Source organism: Falco rusticolus, chromosome 9 (assembly GCF_015220075.1).
Source record: "Falco rusticolus isolate bFalRus1 chromosome 9, bFalRus1.pri, whole genome shotgun sequence".
In the NCBI taxonomy this organism is placed as follows: Eukaryota; Metazoa; Chordata; class Aves; order Falconiformes; family Falconidae; genus Falco; species Falco rusticolus.
The window spans coordinates 46,604,352-46,618,928 of NC_051195.1; the positions used below are offsets into that span (position 1 = coordinate 46,604,352).

Consider the following 14,577-nt stretch of genomic DNA (forward strand, 5'->3'; position numbering starts at 1 on the left):
CCTCATCTTGGTCCCTCCCAGCTCACTCTGGCAGGTTGGGTGACGGAGGAAAGGGCACCCCGCTCTGCACACCCAGCACATTGCCTTTGATGCACATCTCCCCTTCCACAGGGACAAAGGACATGGGAGGACTTGGTCAGTCAGCGTCTACTGGTACTGTCATCTGGCCATACAACAGGCTTGTCAGGGAGCTAAACTGAGTGTTGAATGAGATTAGCAGGTATTTATGCTCTGTGCAGGTTTTGTTATCAAAGCTATAGGAAAATATATAGAGAAAAAGGATGTAAAATTGAGCTGCATTTGCTTCCCAGAATACCTGCCACCCACACCCCGTGGAGACACCAGTGCTGTCACCCTTCTCCAGCTGCTGCCCTGCACTGCAGTGGTGCTGGGGAGGAGCAGGGGACCTGGGACAGGAGGCTGCTGCTGCATCCGTCCACATCTGCCTCTGCTGCCTTCATGTCCAGAGACCCATGGCTCCCTGCAAGCCAGTGTATGATGATGGGGATGTTAAATCATCTGAGCAAAACTGCTTTGCTCACCGGGGCTGTTGTGAGTCGCTCCCTGCACAAGGCTCCACTGGTGTGGGAGTTTGTTTAACTCTGAGCAAGCAAAGGAGCCAGGGTGCTCCTGGCTTTACTTCCCCGCCCCCCCCCCCCCCCCCGGCCCAGTGCTGCTCCTCAGCCGGGAGTTAAGCCGCTGCTTGTCTGGGGTGAGTGGACAGGTCCTGGGGCTCTTTCCCTGCAGCCCCCAGCCATCACTGCTCTGCGAGCAGCAAAGCGAAGGAGGTGCTTCACATCAGGAACTGAGACTCAGCCTCCACCTCTGAGGGCAAAGATGGTCAGCTTTGCCCACTTTATCTCTCCTCCCAGCAGCCCCCCAGAATGTGGCTGCTGGCACTGGTCTTGGTTGTTGGGACGTGACACAGACCCAGTGCAAACCAATTGGACCTGACTTCATCATTGCCTCCAGCTCCTCAGCTTGAGCAGCCCTGTGATAAAACATCACGACTGCGCATTTCCCCTGGGCCAGCATGAGATGCTTCTGCCAGAGAAGTACTCTGACATATTCTGGGTGAGATCCTTGGCTGGCGTAAGCACATGTGGCCAGTGGAAACTAATGGAGCCAGGCTGGCAGGATTTGGCCATGGAACTGCAGAAACTATGTGAGTCGGATAGATAAGTGCACATTGCTTGCTCAAGGCTCTGTTTCTTCCTCTACGGCATCGGGGCTTGGTGCTGTGATAAATTAAAGCCTTTGGGTGAACTTCAGGCCCAGGGCCAGTGCACTAATGCTGTTCGAGGGGAATCTCCGGCCAAAGGTCTGCGGCGGCTCTTTGCAAACTGGAGCGACACATGACAAATACCTCTCCCCACCACAGCCTCCCACTGGAAACTGCTTTCCCCACCTACGTGGTGTGCTGTTGCCATCACTTTCTCTTTTCTTTATCTAGCAGATTTTCATAGTAACAGTTGCTGTTTCCTCCGTGTGTGACATTTTCCTCCTGCCCTGGCAGTGAATGAAATTCCAGCAGTAGGCAGGCTGGAGACAGGGATCTTGAATGAAAATGAAATAACTTCTTAAAGTCGAAGCAGAAAAAGAAATGCGAAAAAAAATGAAGTTTGAATGAAATGCTATGGGGCAAATAGTCAGAAGACAGTGGAGGAGGATTTGGGACAAGGACAGTCCTTTGCAGGGGCTTGACATTTGTCTGGGATTCGAGCTGAATGCCCTGATGACTCATGGTCCTCTTGGGTCAGCCAGTGCCCTGTGGACCCGTAGTCCTGAACAGCAGCGCTCCTGCTGTGAAGCATCACTGGTGATTGTCCTTTGAAGGTCTTTGCCAACAGATGCTCTCTTCCAAAGCGCTCCCGCAGCAAGGACGTGGACTCCCCGGTGTTCTGGCACTGCCTCTGTGGGCTGCCTGTTGGTTTTGCCATCCTTTATCCTTCAGTTAAGCCCCTTCTCAAGAGTTGTTATATGTGGGTTGGCTGAGGAAGGAGGATTCGCTTGGTTCTACTTGGTGACTCAGATTCAAGAGGTCTGGGCACAGCCTCCTGCCCTGCGGGTTATGTATTGCACGGCCTGGGCACAAGGTGCTTTCTCTCTTTCTCTGCCTTAGTTTTCTGATGTGCAATAAGGAGTTATTCAGGAGTGAGTATCTCTTGGGGAAAGCATAAATCTTCTTTTGTTGGCAGCTCTCTCATGCATAGGGTGCTCAAAAAGCAGAAGAGAAATGCAGCGTGACTTTTTTCCAAAGCTGGTGTAAGGCATTGTCCAAAGGGAGCCTCTGAGCAACCTCTTTCTCGGTTGGCCCTCAAAAAGCTTCACGCACATTAGGAAGCCCAGTCCCACTCCCTGTCCGCTTGCAACTTTCCAGGGCCAGATTTGCATCTTTATTTCTCTGCTCAAGGCTGGCACCAAGTCTGTACCCTTCATCACCTGTTAGCATGAAGTGAGAATACCTTGGAGGCTGCTCTGCCCTTGTCTGGTTCTCACACTGATCCAGGACAAAACCAGACACTTTGTGTGATTCAGGGTGAGCCAAGGGCTGTTCCAACTTGGCCAGAGCAAAGTCTTAGGGCCTGTGGTCTTAAAGAGACCTTCTGAGCCCACTACCTTTCTTTGCCCATCTCTCCCACTACTCTTTTTTTTTTTTGGGGGGTGGGGTGGGGTGGGGTGGTGTCTACCTTTCCTTTTCAGTCATTTGTTCTCCAGACCAAGCTGGTCTCTGCATTGCCCTGTGGCCAGGAACACCTCCAGCACTCGCTGACTCCACCAGCCCAAGTACATCCAGCTGGGATGTGCAACCTGGCCTGGAAGCTCAGTGTGGCTCGTTGTCTCCACCAGAGTTTGTGCAGAGCTGGTAGGTCTGGCTGAAACTCAGTATTAGCTCTTCTGAAAGTTCTTCAGATCTTCCAGATTTCAGCTGCTCCCAGTGCTCCGTCCTGGGCATTGGAGCACTCACAGGCTTTGGGTAAAGATGACTGATATCATCTTTTATATTTACCTCTGTGCAATTACAGTTAATAATCTGTTACATCTGACTTGTGACGCAGTCTGTGGCTATGAAGTCCCACGGGGTGAGGGTGGCAGAGCCCTGGCTTCCTTACAACCTGCTCAAGTAGGGAGGCAGTTATTCCAGAGATAACATCAACTGTCAGGTGGTGTTCTTTCAGAAAGGAAGCAGCAGTTCACCGTGCTCCCAAGACAATTTGTTTTGTGACCCTGATCATAATGAACCTTTCTCTCCTTCCAGCCCAGCCAGGTCTTACATGCAGTTCTTTGTTCTCCTCACCTGGGCTGGTAACCTCATCCCTGAAGTGATCATCACAGAGAGCAGTGGGTGACACTTTGGGATTCAGAGGGCTGCTCTTAAGCCAGCTCATGCTGTGTCTAAAGTATTTTTCCCTTTAAAAAAAAGAAACAAAACCCCACAAACCTCAAAATAAGAGAAAATTAAACAGGCGGCTGGATTCTCTGCTAGCCCTGGCAGAGCTGTCAGGACATCAGTATGGATCACAGCTGATCTCCTTAAAACAGATGTTAATTGAGGATGGAAAGGTTAAAGTACCACAGTGCTCTGTGATGTGGTCTGGAAGCTGCTGTTTGGATTGTCAGGCCAGATAACAGGAGCTGCAGCGCAGGCCCTGGATGGTCCCATCAGGGTTGAGCACCAGGGGACCCCTGCATGTCCTGCAGCCTGCCTGACACCCCTGCCGTCAGTACTGCCCAGCCTTGGTGCCTCCACAGGGGACAGTAAATTTCCTCTTAAAAAACCCTACTCAGTCTGGTCAGTGTTCTGAGGAGGGGGAAAAGCATTTTGCTTTCTGTTCTTTACCTTCCAGTACCCCTGCTTGGGGGAAGCCCTGGGAGCAAATCCCTGGTGGTGGTCCATAGCAGAGGTCCGGGTTAGCTTGCGGCTGGGTAGCAGCCACGGGACCTCCGTCCTGGGATGGGGGGAGAGATGAGCTGGCTCTGTGCTCTTTGTTGTGCCTGTCTGACAGCCCAGGTGGAGGGGACGCGGGCTCTGGGCAGGGGCGCAGAAGGAGCTGGGGGTGAGGAGCGTGGCCAACAGCCTTGTGCAGTGGTCAGACCCAGGTAGGAAGGAGGGATGGAGATGTGAGGCAGGCTGTGGTTGGGAAAGGATGTTGAATGCAAGGAGGTCAGCTCTGCGGTAACCCAGTGTGGGCTGAGAAACTGCTCCCACCCAAGGAACATGCAGAGCAAAGAAATAGTGTTGTGATATGTTGGGACAGGAGGGACCTAGGTGTCCCCAGCCACCCAGGCAGGCATCCCTGGAGTGGAGCTTATGTGGCAGGGACAGCACCTTGCACTTGTGCAAATGACTGCAAAGCTCTGGGCAGCAGGGAAATGAGATTCAGGCCTTGGGAAGGGATGCTGTTGTCCAGAGGGGCTGGCAGACCTCTGGAAGCTAAGGGATGTCCTGCTCCAACCTTGACTCCAGGTGACCCAGGCTGCTGCTTGTAAAGTGATGGTGGTGAAGATCTACAAGAACAACGTGGACCAAGAAGTGATTGTGCGTGAGATCAGCCTGCTGCAGAAGCTGTCCCACCCCAACATCGTCAGGTGGGCACATCCTCTGGACATGAGCGGTGGGCACTGACAGGAGCTGGCGGTGGCTTGGTGTCTCTAAGGTAGCTCTGCAGTGAGGAATTCAGCTGAACCTTGATGGCTTCTTTTCTTTTTTTTTTTTTTTTTAATGTGTTCTTCTGCACAGGTACCTTGGGATATGTGTGAAGGATGACAAGCTGTACCCCATTCTGGAGGTAAAGGTTTCTTACTTATAAGTGTGCTGTAGGCAGGCAAAGACCCTGCGGCTCTTTGGCAGGGAGGATGGCAGATGTCCTGTAATGCATGTCTACGCCTCTCTGACTCCTGTGCCTGTGAGTGGCTCTGGACTAGCAAGATTGCCTCGAAAGGGCTTCTGGTCCTTTCTGCCCCACAGCTGGTCGCAGCTGGAGTGGGGCACAGCCACTGCAGGGCCGTGAGATTCAGGCAGGTTAGCCAAAAAATGTTTCAGGTTGGCGTAGTACCACCAAAGGGCTGGAATGGGAGAGCCAGGGATGGAGGGCAGGAGTAGAAAGTAAAATAGACTGAGAGTGGCAGGACCTCCAGGGTGGCTCTGGAATGGTCTAATGGAAAAGCCTGGGCTGGTACTGGGGAGGTCCCACCTTGTTGCTACACTACCAGTGCCAGAAGGGGGTCCCTGAGCCACTGCCAGGCATTTTGGCTTCTAGTTCACTCCCCGTGAGTGAGGACCATGCACCATCCCTGCGGTGGGGCAGAGCCCAGAGACTGGCAGTCGCTTGCTGTACCAGGAGGGGTATTTGCACCTGGAGGGGCCCCTTCGTTTGCATTCCCACCCTCCATCCCAAAGGAGAGGCTCCTGGGTTAGCGAGGGAGAGTCCAGCTCAGCACCCGGGATGCTCCGGGGAGTTTTTGTCTATGTTCACAGTATGTGAATGGGGGTTGCCTGGAAGAGCTCCTGGCCAGCAAAGACATTGCTTTGACGTGGAAGGAAAAAGTGGACTTAGCTTCTGACATCACCAGAGGCATGATCTACCTGCACTCCAAAAACATCTACCACCGGGATCTCAACTCCAAGGTATGCAGCTGGGAAGGGGTCCTCACCCCCAGACTGCTGAAGATGACTGTGTAGGGGACCGTACAGGGACCCCTTAGAGCTGTAACCAGAAGGCCACAGGCCTCCTGCTGGTGCTCTGCTCCATGCCAATCCCTCCGCAGGCATGGAAGCTTTCTTGAGAAAACCTGTCATTATGTTGCATTCATCACTTGCCAAGCAGGAGACCCAGACAGAGATGAAAATAGATCGCTCCTAGCGCTGTTGCTGTCAGAAAAGGAGCCAGATGGAAATGTGTACAGGAGTGCACGTGGTTTTCTTTGCCTGCGGTTGTAGGAGAGGCTCTGCCGGATTTAGAGGGTGCCTTTCCTGCTCACAGCAAGGAGGAAGCTGTGGCTAACTGGAGCTGGTCATGGGCTCTGGGACCAAGTGCCATGTGAGATGATCCCTGCCTGTGTGCAGAGCACCAGCAGAACTCAGGAGACCTTTGTCTCCTCACTCAAGCACAGGGAAGTTGGTTTTTCTTGATCCGGAGGGTCCAGGTCACCAATTTGAGGATGGGTACCTCTGCAGGTTTCACAACCTGGCAGCGTGCCGGCTGTGAAGACTGGCATCTGGGAGATGGGCTTTGGGTGTACCACAAAGGCACATCACGTTCCTGGTGCACTGGCCCTCCGGCTGGGAGGCCGCTTTCCTCAGCGTGGGTTCCTGTGGGGGCTGGAACAGCACTGGGGCTTTGCCATTCTCAGGTTAGTCCATGGGGACAGGCTTTGGTGTGGCTCTGCCACTGGTATGGCAGTAGGAATGCGGTAAGGGAGTGCCTCCTTGATCTTTCTTGGGCAAAACTATCCGAACTTCAGGTGGATCTGCAGTGTGTCCATACCACAGGGAATGTGAGCTGAGGGGCTGGCCACTAGCCTGGACCGTATCGGTGTTAGCCAATGCCAGAGGCTGGCTCGGTGATTCATGGAAACGGAGCCTGCAGGTCCTTGCTGTGGATGCTGGATAGGGAGTATCTCTTACAAGCCGTTTTTGCTGGTGCTCCGTGAGCTTTTTAAGAGAAACTTGAAATATCGATGAAGGTTGGCAGTAGGGAAGCCAGTCAAGTGTTACAGTCTTGAGGGACACCAGCAGAGGAATGTATCTCACCTTTGTAATCTCAAACTGGTTACTTGGCTCAGTTACTAACCATGCATCACCAGCACCAGGCAAGGGCAAGGCAAGAGCCACTCTGACCACCAGTTCCTTGCTCAGTGTGCTCTGAAGTCAGGTGAGATGTAATTTCCTGTTTGGTGGTGGCTGATGAGCTCAGGAACTTTCTAGATCTGCTGGTGGAAAGTGCTGGAGGTCCCTGCCTGTCCCTTCTGTCTTGCTGTGGTGGTTCAGCCCTGAAGGAGGTTCATCCTACAGGGATGGTGGCTGAAGATATGGGAGAGAAGTGTGTGTGCTTGCTTGAGATGTAGTTGTCAGTGAGAAGATGCCTGTCACTTCTGGTAGCTCCCTGGGAGCAGATGCTGAGGAGAAAATCCTGGGGAACCGAATGGGCTGAAACCTCTGGGATGTTGAGAAACCTTAAGATCATGTTGCAGGAATTCCTCCAGAAAGCCATGTTAGGGGAGCGTAGCCATGGGCAGCAAGAAGGGCTGTGGCTGTTACCCTGCCTGCTTTTGGCTGAGCGGCGAACAAAATCGGTGTGCACATTTTGAGGTCTCTTTCAGATAAAAACCATCTTCTTTGAAGGACTTTTCCTGGCTTCAGATGTGATCAGTCCCTCCCTAACCTGCCTCGCGCTCTGTGCGTGCTGCCAGGGTGCAGTTCTCTGGCAAGGGGAGAGCCTGTACTGGCGGGGGGTGCTGAGGGCTGGTGAGGTGCTACTTGGTGAGGTGCTTCCTCGCCAGGCATCTCACGCCATGCCCCGTGGGCTCCTTTCAGAACTGCCTCATTCGAGTGACGCCGCGGGGCCGTGAAGCACTGGTGACAGACTTCGGGCTGGCCAGGGAGGTGGTGGAGCTGCCAGTGAAGGACGTGGAGAGGAAGCTATCTCTGGTGGGCTCTGCTTTCTGGATGGCTCCTGAGATGCTGCGGGGAGAGCCCTATGACCGGAAGGTATGGCACTGTGTCCCAGCGCCTTGGTCATCCTCAGAGCTCCTGAGCGAGCACAGGAGATGTCTCCTCTGCTTGCTGACGTGTCCCAACAGCAGAAAAGCCCTTCCTTCCTTCCCCGGGAAAAGTTGCCCTGCTCCCTGGACCTTTGCTCAGTGATGCTCTGCTTAGTGACTTGGAAGTCCCTTAAGTGGCCTCATTAAGTTAAATTATTAAGGAAACGGATTGCTGCTGGGGACAAACAGAGTGAAGCATCTCTGAGGAAGATGCTTGATGAGTTGCAGCCCGATGAGCCCCGTGCAGGATCTGTGGGTGGTGCCAGAGCTGTGGCAGAAGCACCAGACACATTGAACGAGCACAGGGCCAGGCTTCCTGAGGATGAGGCTGGATTCCCAAGTGGGGCAGTGGTGGTTTTGGGTGGGTTCAGAAGCCCAGAAAAAGTTTAGGGGTTTGCTGCCTCCATCTCCAGTGGGCTTTTGTGATGGGCTTTTGCGTAACTAATGGCAGGACCTTGTTGTTGGTACTCCCCTTTCTCATGCTTCGCTTCTGTGCATGCCCTGTCCCTGCTCCCACTCTCCCACCCCTCCTGCAGGTGGATGTGTTTTCCTTTGGCATTGTTCTGTGTGAAATCCTGGGCAGGATCCCAGCTGACCCTGAAGTGCTTCCTAGGACTCAGGTAATGATTCCTGCAGCCAAAACTGTTGGTGTTTTCTCCATGGTACCAGACTGTGGCATCTCTCTGGACCAGACAGCCCAGCACACACGTGTACATATTCACACTCAGGTTTTGCAGTGAGAAAATCTAATCTCCACGTTTTCAGTGCACCAGATTTCAGTGCGTCTATACTTTCAAAACTTTTTCTTTGATCAGCAATTTGAGATTAAGTACTTCTGTTTAAAGACCTTCATTCCAAATCCTTCATTTCACTTTGCCATTTCAGCTTCTCCGTTGAAGTGGCAGGTTAAACACAACTGTCATCACAAGTGTTTATTTTCAGATACATTGCAGTCAATACAGAGTTCATGTGGAAACAGTGGGCTTCCCTAAAAACATGACCTTTTTTGTTTCCATGTTATCAGCATTTCCCTTTCCCAAAGTGGGAAGGGAAATTTTGTCCTGAACAGGGATGAAAAGTCCAGCAGGAAAACAGCAAATTGCTGCTTTCCAAGGCAGAATGCAAAGAACCTGCAGTGACCGGGGATTATTTTACGATTCTGTGAGACTGAACAGGAACTAACACTCCATCTGTGTTCACAAGATGAAGGAGAATTATGTATCAGAGACTCCAAATTCTGGAGGGACAAAGCTGTAGTTAGGGAAGCAGCTGGCTGGACCCCTTTGACTCTCAGTTGCTGTTGCAAGACCAGATTATCTGCAGCTCTTGTCCTCAGCAGCCACTGCTCAGCACCTGGTGCTGGTTCCTCTACCGGTTTCTGCTTTTGTGGCTCTTGTTGCCTTAGTCTGAGCTTTTCCAGGAGGACACATACAGCCCCAGAGGGATAGCACAAAGCAAGCAGAAGGATGCTGCAGTCTCCCAGCTCTGCTAATGATTTACCACCTGTGCCGTCCTGCCAGAGCTGATGTTGACCCAGTACCTTTGTATAGCCATCAGTAAAAACTGTGATGGAGACCCCAAAAAAGCTTTAAACCATGAGCATTTTGTGTTTTAACACTTTGAGAAGGATGAAGAGCTTTGAAAGGACTTTATAGCTGAAGTCTTGTCTACGTATTCTTTCCCTTTCCTCACAGGATTACGGCTTGGATGTTGCTGCCTTCCAAGGGATGATTGGCGAATGCCCCAAGCAGGTGATAGATCTTGCTGCCAGCTGCTGTCGGGTGAGATTCTTGCTAGCTTTTTTTTTTTTTTTTTTTGCTTTGCTTTTATTGGATTTGTGTCACAGTTGTATGACAGAGACCAAAATTGTTGTGAACCCTGGAGAGCTTGCACCTGCTGCTCTCAGGGGTTCTGCCACTTGAGCTGTGAAGTGATGACATCTTCCTGGGCCAGTAATACGCTTTCATCCACCATGCAGTTTTGCCCCTAGAAGTGTTTAGTTTGTGTATTACAGCCCAAAACACCCCAAGGTCCCGCCTGTTCTCTTGGATGTTGACCCCAGAGTGGGAAGCACATGGGTGATGGTGTCCAGTCCCTCCTGAAGCCAGGCTGCAGGCAGAGGCACCTGGCTGGTCGCTTCTGGAGGATGCTGCCTCGCCATCACCAGCCCTGGGTTACAGATAGCATCGGAGCATAGTCCTCCAACCTTTTTTGCTTTAGCGTAAAAGAAATGGTGAAAGCTGGGACGCCTCCCCATGCCGCCCAAAGCTCTGGGAGGCAAAGCAGAGAGAAAGTAAGGATTCAAGGTAATTTCTGAAAGGAAGAGAAAACCAAAGGCAGTAATCATAAGGTAGAGATTGGAGAAGCTGGGTCATCACAATGGACCTAATTGCTGGGAACTCAAGCCAGCAAGTAGGAGTAAATCCTTGCACGGATCTCGAGGATGTGTGAATAACTTGCCCTGAATCAGAGGAGTCATTTATGTCAGCAACAGGCTTAGATGTGTGTGTGCTCAGACCCCGTACCTCTGCCAGGCAGCTTCTGAATGCCAGTCCATATAATAACGGGCTCCTGCCAGAACTGGGGCTGGTCTCTGCCTGTGTGCGATGTGTGGGTCTGGGAGTCTCTGTGCAGCCCCTCCAGCTGGCTCTGCAGCGTCAGGCAGGACGGGCAGCCCTGGGATGGGCTGGCGGGGGCGTGGGACAGGTGCCCTGGGCCATGTGCCCCACTTCGAGTACACCCCGATGGCACTGGGAGGGCTGAGGGATCACAGCCTGCTGAAGGATGAGCTGCATCGGGGAGAGAAGACAGATCCTGACTGTCATGAAAAAGCTCCGGGGATGATACATCTCCCTCCTGATGCCCACCTGCAGCCTTTCCCTGCCCCTGCACCCTTTGGGTGGGCTTTGGGATGAGCAGTTCCCGCAGCCTGGCCAGGCTGGCGTGTGTGGAGCTGGTTTTCACCTTCTCACTGCCCTTGCTGGAGCTGTACCACACCATGGGACTTGTCCTGCTGCTGCTCCTTTGCAGCAACCCAGGCCTGGATCACCACGTGGTGATGCCAGAGGGCTCCACCACCACATGTGTCACCCACACCGGTGCTACTGGTGGGTGGATGCTGTTGCCCAGCCTTGGGGGAGCCAGCAGAGCCCCCGCCTCCTGGCCTCCCAGGGTGTCCTCTTCAGCTTTCCCTTCTCCTTCCAGGTGGAAGCATTTAAGAGGCCATCTTTCTCCGAAATCCTGGATGCGTTGGAGGATGTGGCGGAGAGCCTGGAGTCTAGGAGGGACAATCAGCTTTCGGGCTGAGCTGTCTGCCTCCTGTGAAGCTTGGCAGAGAATCACCTGAACTGTAAATTAACTGTCTGGGGTGTCAGGAGTGAAGAAGGAAGATGGGGAAGGGAAGAGCTAAGTGACGTGCTGGTGTTTATTTAATCATAGTCTCAGTTTCTAATTTCTTGGATGGAAAACATGGTTAAAAATGGCGAAGGGACTTACCAAGGGTATATTTTTCCTAGCTAAGATTTTTAACAGATGTAATTAGGACACCAAGCAGCCTTTGTCTGTTTGCTTGTTAAAAGCAAATGATCCTGGAGGGACCCAAATTCCCTTGAGGATGCTTTCCAAATCCCCAACAGAAACATCATCCTCTCCTGCTTCCCCACACCCAGGGCCTTCCCCTCCTCCATCCCCATGGCCTTGGGGAATCGCCTCTCGGGGGCCTGGGGTCTGTGCAGTGTGAAGGAGAGGGGCTCTGGGGTGCTTGGTGAGCCTTGGTGTCGCCTTATTTTTAAAGCCTTAAAGCACCCATCCAGCAGCCTTGCAGGAGCAGGTACCCTCTGCAAGATCTCTGACTGGGTCTCCTGGCATCGTGCTCAGGGCACAGCCAGGCACGGAGGCATCTGGCAGGGGTTTGGAGAGTCAACAGAGCCACCCATGGGGTGCTGACCTGTGCCAGCCGAGGTGATGGGGAGGGTGTGCCTTATCGTGATACGGACTAACTGACTAATGTCTCCTCTCAGAAAAGCTTTGTCAGACACATGTCCCAGCATCACGGCAGTCTGGGTTTCTCCCTGCTGCCCTCAACTGGGGCTCAAAGATGGAGGGGTCTGCCTCCCCCTTTCTTGTCCTGCTGCAAACACGGCAACGAGCACAGGGCCAGCAGCTTATGAGGCCAAAACAGGGAGAGCTGGGTCCAGCATCACCCAGCATGTCACCCGTTTCTCTGCCTGGTCCAGCACCCATCACCTCCTTGACAGGGTGGGACACCCTCATGGGCCCCAGGGCTCAGGCAGCCAGGAAGGGACTTGGTTTTGATACTGTGTTTTCTTCTGTGGGCCAGAGGAGGGTGCTGGGGCCGCGGATCCAAACCAGAGGTGGAAATAATAATGCCTAGAAATAGTTTGGCGTTTCAAATTAAGAGGTGAACAGTCGAGTCCCTGCCCCCAGATCGGCTGATTGCTGGGCCATTGGTCTGAAAGACATGTTCTGCTGGAACCAAAACGTTTGTGGATGTAAATAGGTGTAAAGTCTGTATAGTGGTGGAGCTGTGGCTCTGTTCTTGTAGACTGTAAGCTCTTGGAGCAAGGATCATTCATCTGTCCACCAAAAAGTATTTCAGTGTTTAGCTCAATGGGCCTTCAACCTACAGTTTGAAGGATGTTCTCCCATATATAGTTGTTGACCCACCTGGGGGCCTCATCTCAAGCTCTTGGAGCTGGATTTGGTGTCACATATAGCCTGGTGTCTCTGTGCCATGGTACCTGCACAAGGGACTGTCAGTGTGCTGGGACAGAGACTTGGTGGAGAAGCACGGTGCATTTTCAACCAGGGATTGTAAGGAATTGGGAGCTGGCATGAAACGCACTGAATGGCACCAGGGCCACCAGCTCAGCCACATCTCCAGGGGACATCTGCAGCTCCTCATTCCCCAGAGGTGCCATTGTGCTTTTGTGGGATACGGACTTACTTGCGTAAGAAACCTCCTGCTCAACAGTAAACTGCCCAGAAAATACCTTCATCCCAGCTGGATACTGCCAGTGGCAGGGAAGCAAAGCTTCAAGAAGTAGGAGACTGAAAATAAGGGAAACTCTTCAGCCTGAAGGAGGGAGAAGTGGCCACTTTTTGACTTGCACCAGTTTGGGGACTTAAGAGCAGTGAAGTGAAATGGACTGCAACAGCAGTGCAAACAGCACCAGTGGGTGCGTGTCAGTGAGAGCCAGCCACCAGCAGCATCACAGCAATGCATTGCACAAGAACCAGAGGGTGTATATTTGCCTACCAGGAGATGGACCTGAGGAGATAACCACAACCTCCCAGGGCTTCCCAGGCTCCCCTGGCCTTCCACAGAGGAACAGACTTGAGAACGAGGAATCCAACGGTCTGTCCTAACACCCAAGGCATTAAGGATACAAAGTCTTCCAAAGGCCACTCTGGATGAAGGATAGCTGTCCACCTCAGCTCAGTTGCTGGCTAGACACGTTGCTTTCGCAAAGCCTTTCCCCAGCCTGCCCCGTGCTGCCTGATGTGACAAGCTGGAGCCTGTTCTTCCTCTGGCCCTCCTGCACAAGAGCAGACTAAAGGCAGATCCCTCAACACGCCGACCCCTCAAACAGCCTGTGATGGGGTGAAGGTGTCTTGTTCTAGGGGCACTTCCCTGCGGAGCTGCTGCCCTGCTGGCCACCTCCTTCCCAGGACCAGCAAGGCTTGGTGCTGGCGGTGCCCTGCTGCAGACTGGGCTGATTCTTCCTCTAGTTAGACATCGGGCTCTGGTCCTGCAGAACAGCAACAGTGAGGCTGGGACACTGTAGAAAAGGCGTGTGGAGTTGCACATACTTTGGTGATGCTATGGTATGAAGGAAGATCTTTTGGGTTTTTTTATCTGCTTGGACAGAAGCAGCCTGCTCAAGGGTTAAATGGGGGGATATTTTCTGCACAGAGGATAGCATCAACCAGCACAGTCTGAGCTGCGATGGAGCAGAACTAGGTTCCTTCTGCGCTTGCCATGTGCCTCATCCACTCTCACAGCGCGGCCACGTGCTGGATCTCAGGTGACTGAAGGGTATTGGGTCCTTGCTGGAAGGACCTTTGGTGCCTGCTGCAGGGGCAGGTGGGACTGAGACTGTATACAGGCACCATATGGAGTAGAAAAGCCCATGCTGGGAGCGTGCAGAGAACAGTTCCAGGTCTGGGAATTTGTCTGGTGCATCTCATGGACTAAGAGTTTCTCTTCACTGGTGAGAGCTGGAGGGAGAGGTGAGCATGGGAAACCTGCTGAGATGCCCTCCAGGTACAAGCCCCTGCGCTGGAGCACAGAGTCTAGTTTCCCCACACCTCTCTGATGCAAAGTCCAAGTTAGTGGTTGAATTTCATGCCTCAGAGTCCTGGCACTGAACTGAAGTCAGTGTGACGGTGAGTGGAGGGTTTGGGCAGCACAGCAGGCTTGCCTCTGCTGGACCTGACCAGCAGCTGCCTCTTCTCCTCTCTTCCCTCTGTTGGCCGCTTGCTCCGCAGGTGCTGATGGCCTGGACCTGGCCATGCTGCGCCCCACGGGCCATGGTGTTCCCACATCCTCCATTGTGTCTTTGTTTGTTTGGTTTTATAAATGCCATTTGGGAATAAAGTCTAATGGTTCTTTTCCACGTCAGCCCTGGCTGCTGTGTTTCATCATCCTGGGTCTGCTGAGTGGTGCTGCTGAAATACTGTGTTTCCAAACAACTAAACAAGCAGCTTCATGGTCTATCAGTGTAGCTGGTGTAATACACCTTCAGTTAAAAGTAATTTACAGAAGAGTCTTAGCTATGAAAGAGTGGTATT

At 52.7% G+C, this 14,577-nt stretch overlaps 1 protein-coding gene across 2 annotated transcripts in view; it reads left to right on the forward strand.

The window, feature by feature from the left end:
- LOC119153888 (dual specificity testis-specific protein kinase 2-like) overlaps nt 1-14,407 on the forward strand; it is a 31,913-nt gene extending 17,506 nt beyond the window's left edge. For both annotated transcript variants that reach the window (XM_037400848.1, XM_037400847.1), the window contains exons 3-9: nt 4,469-4,590; nt 4,742-4,790; nt 5,480-5,629; nt 7,538-7,711; nt 8,301-8,384; nt 9,459-9,545; nt 10,969-14,407. In XM_037400848.1, coding sequence (XP_037256745.1) covers nt 4,469-4,590; nt 4,742-4,790; nt 5,480-5,629; nt 7,538-7,711; nt 8,301-8,384; nt 9,459-9,545; nt 10,969-11,070 — 768 coding nt within the window. In that variant the 3' untranslated portion in view covers nt 11,071-14,407. The remainder of the gene's footprint in view (nt 1-4,468; nt 4,591-4,741; nt 4,791-5,479; nt 5,630-7,537; nt 7,712-8,300; nt 8,385-9,458; nt 9,546-10,968) is intronic.
- Nucleotides 14,408-14,577: the final 170 nt, after the last annotated feature.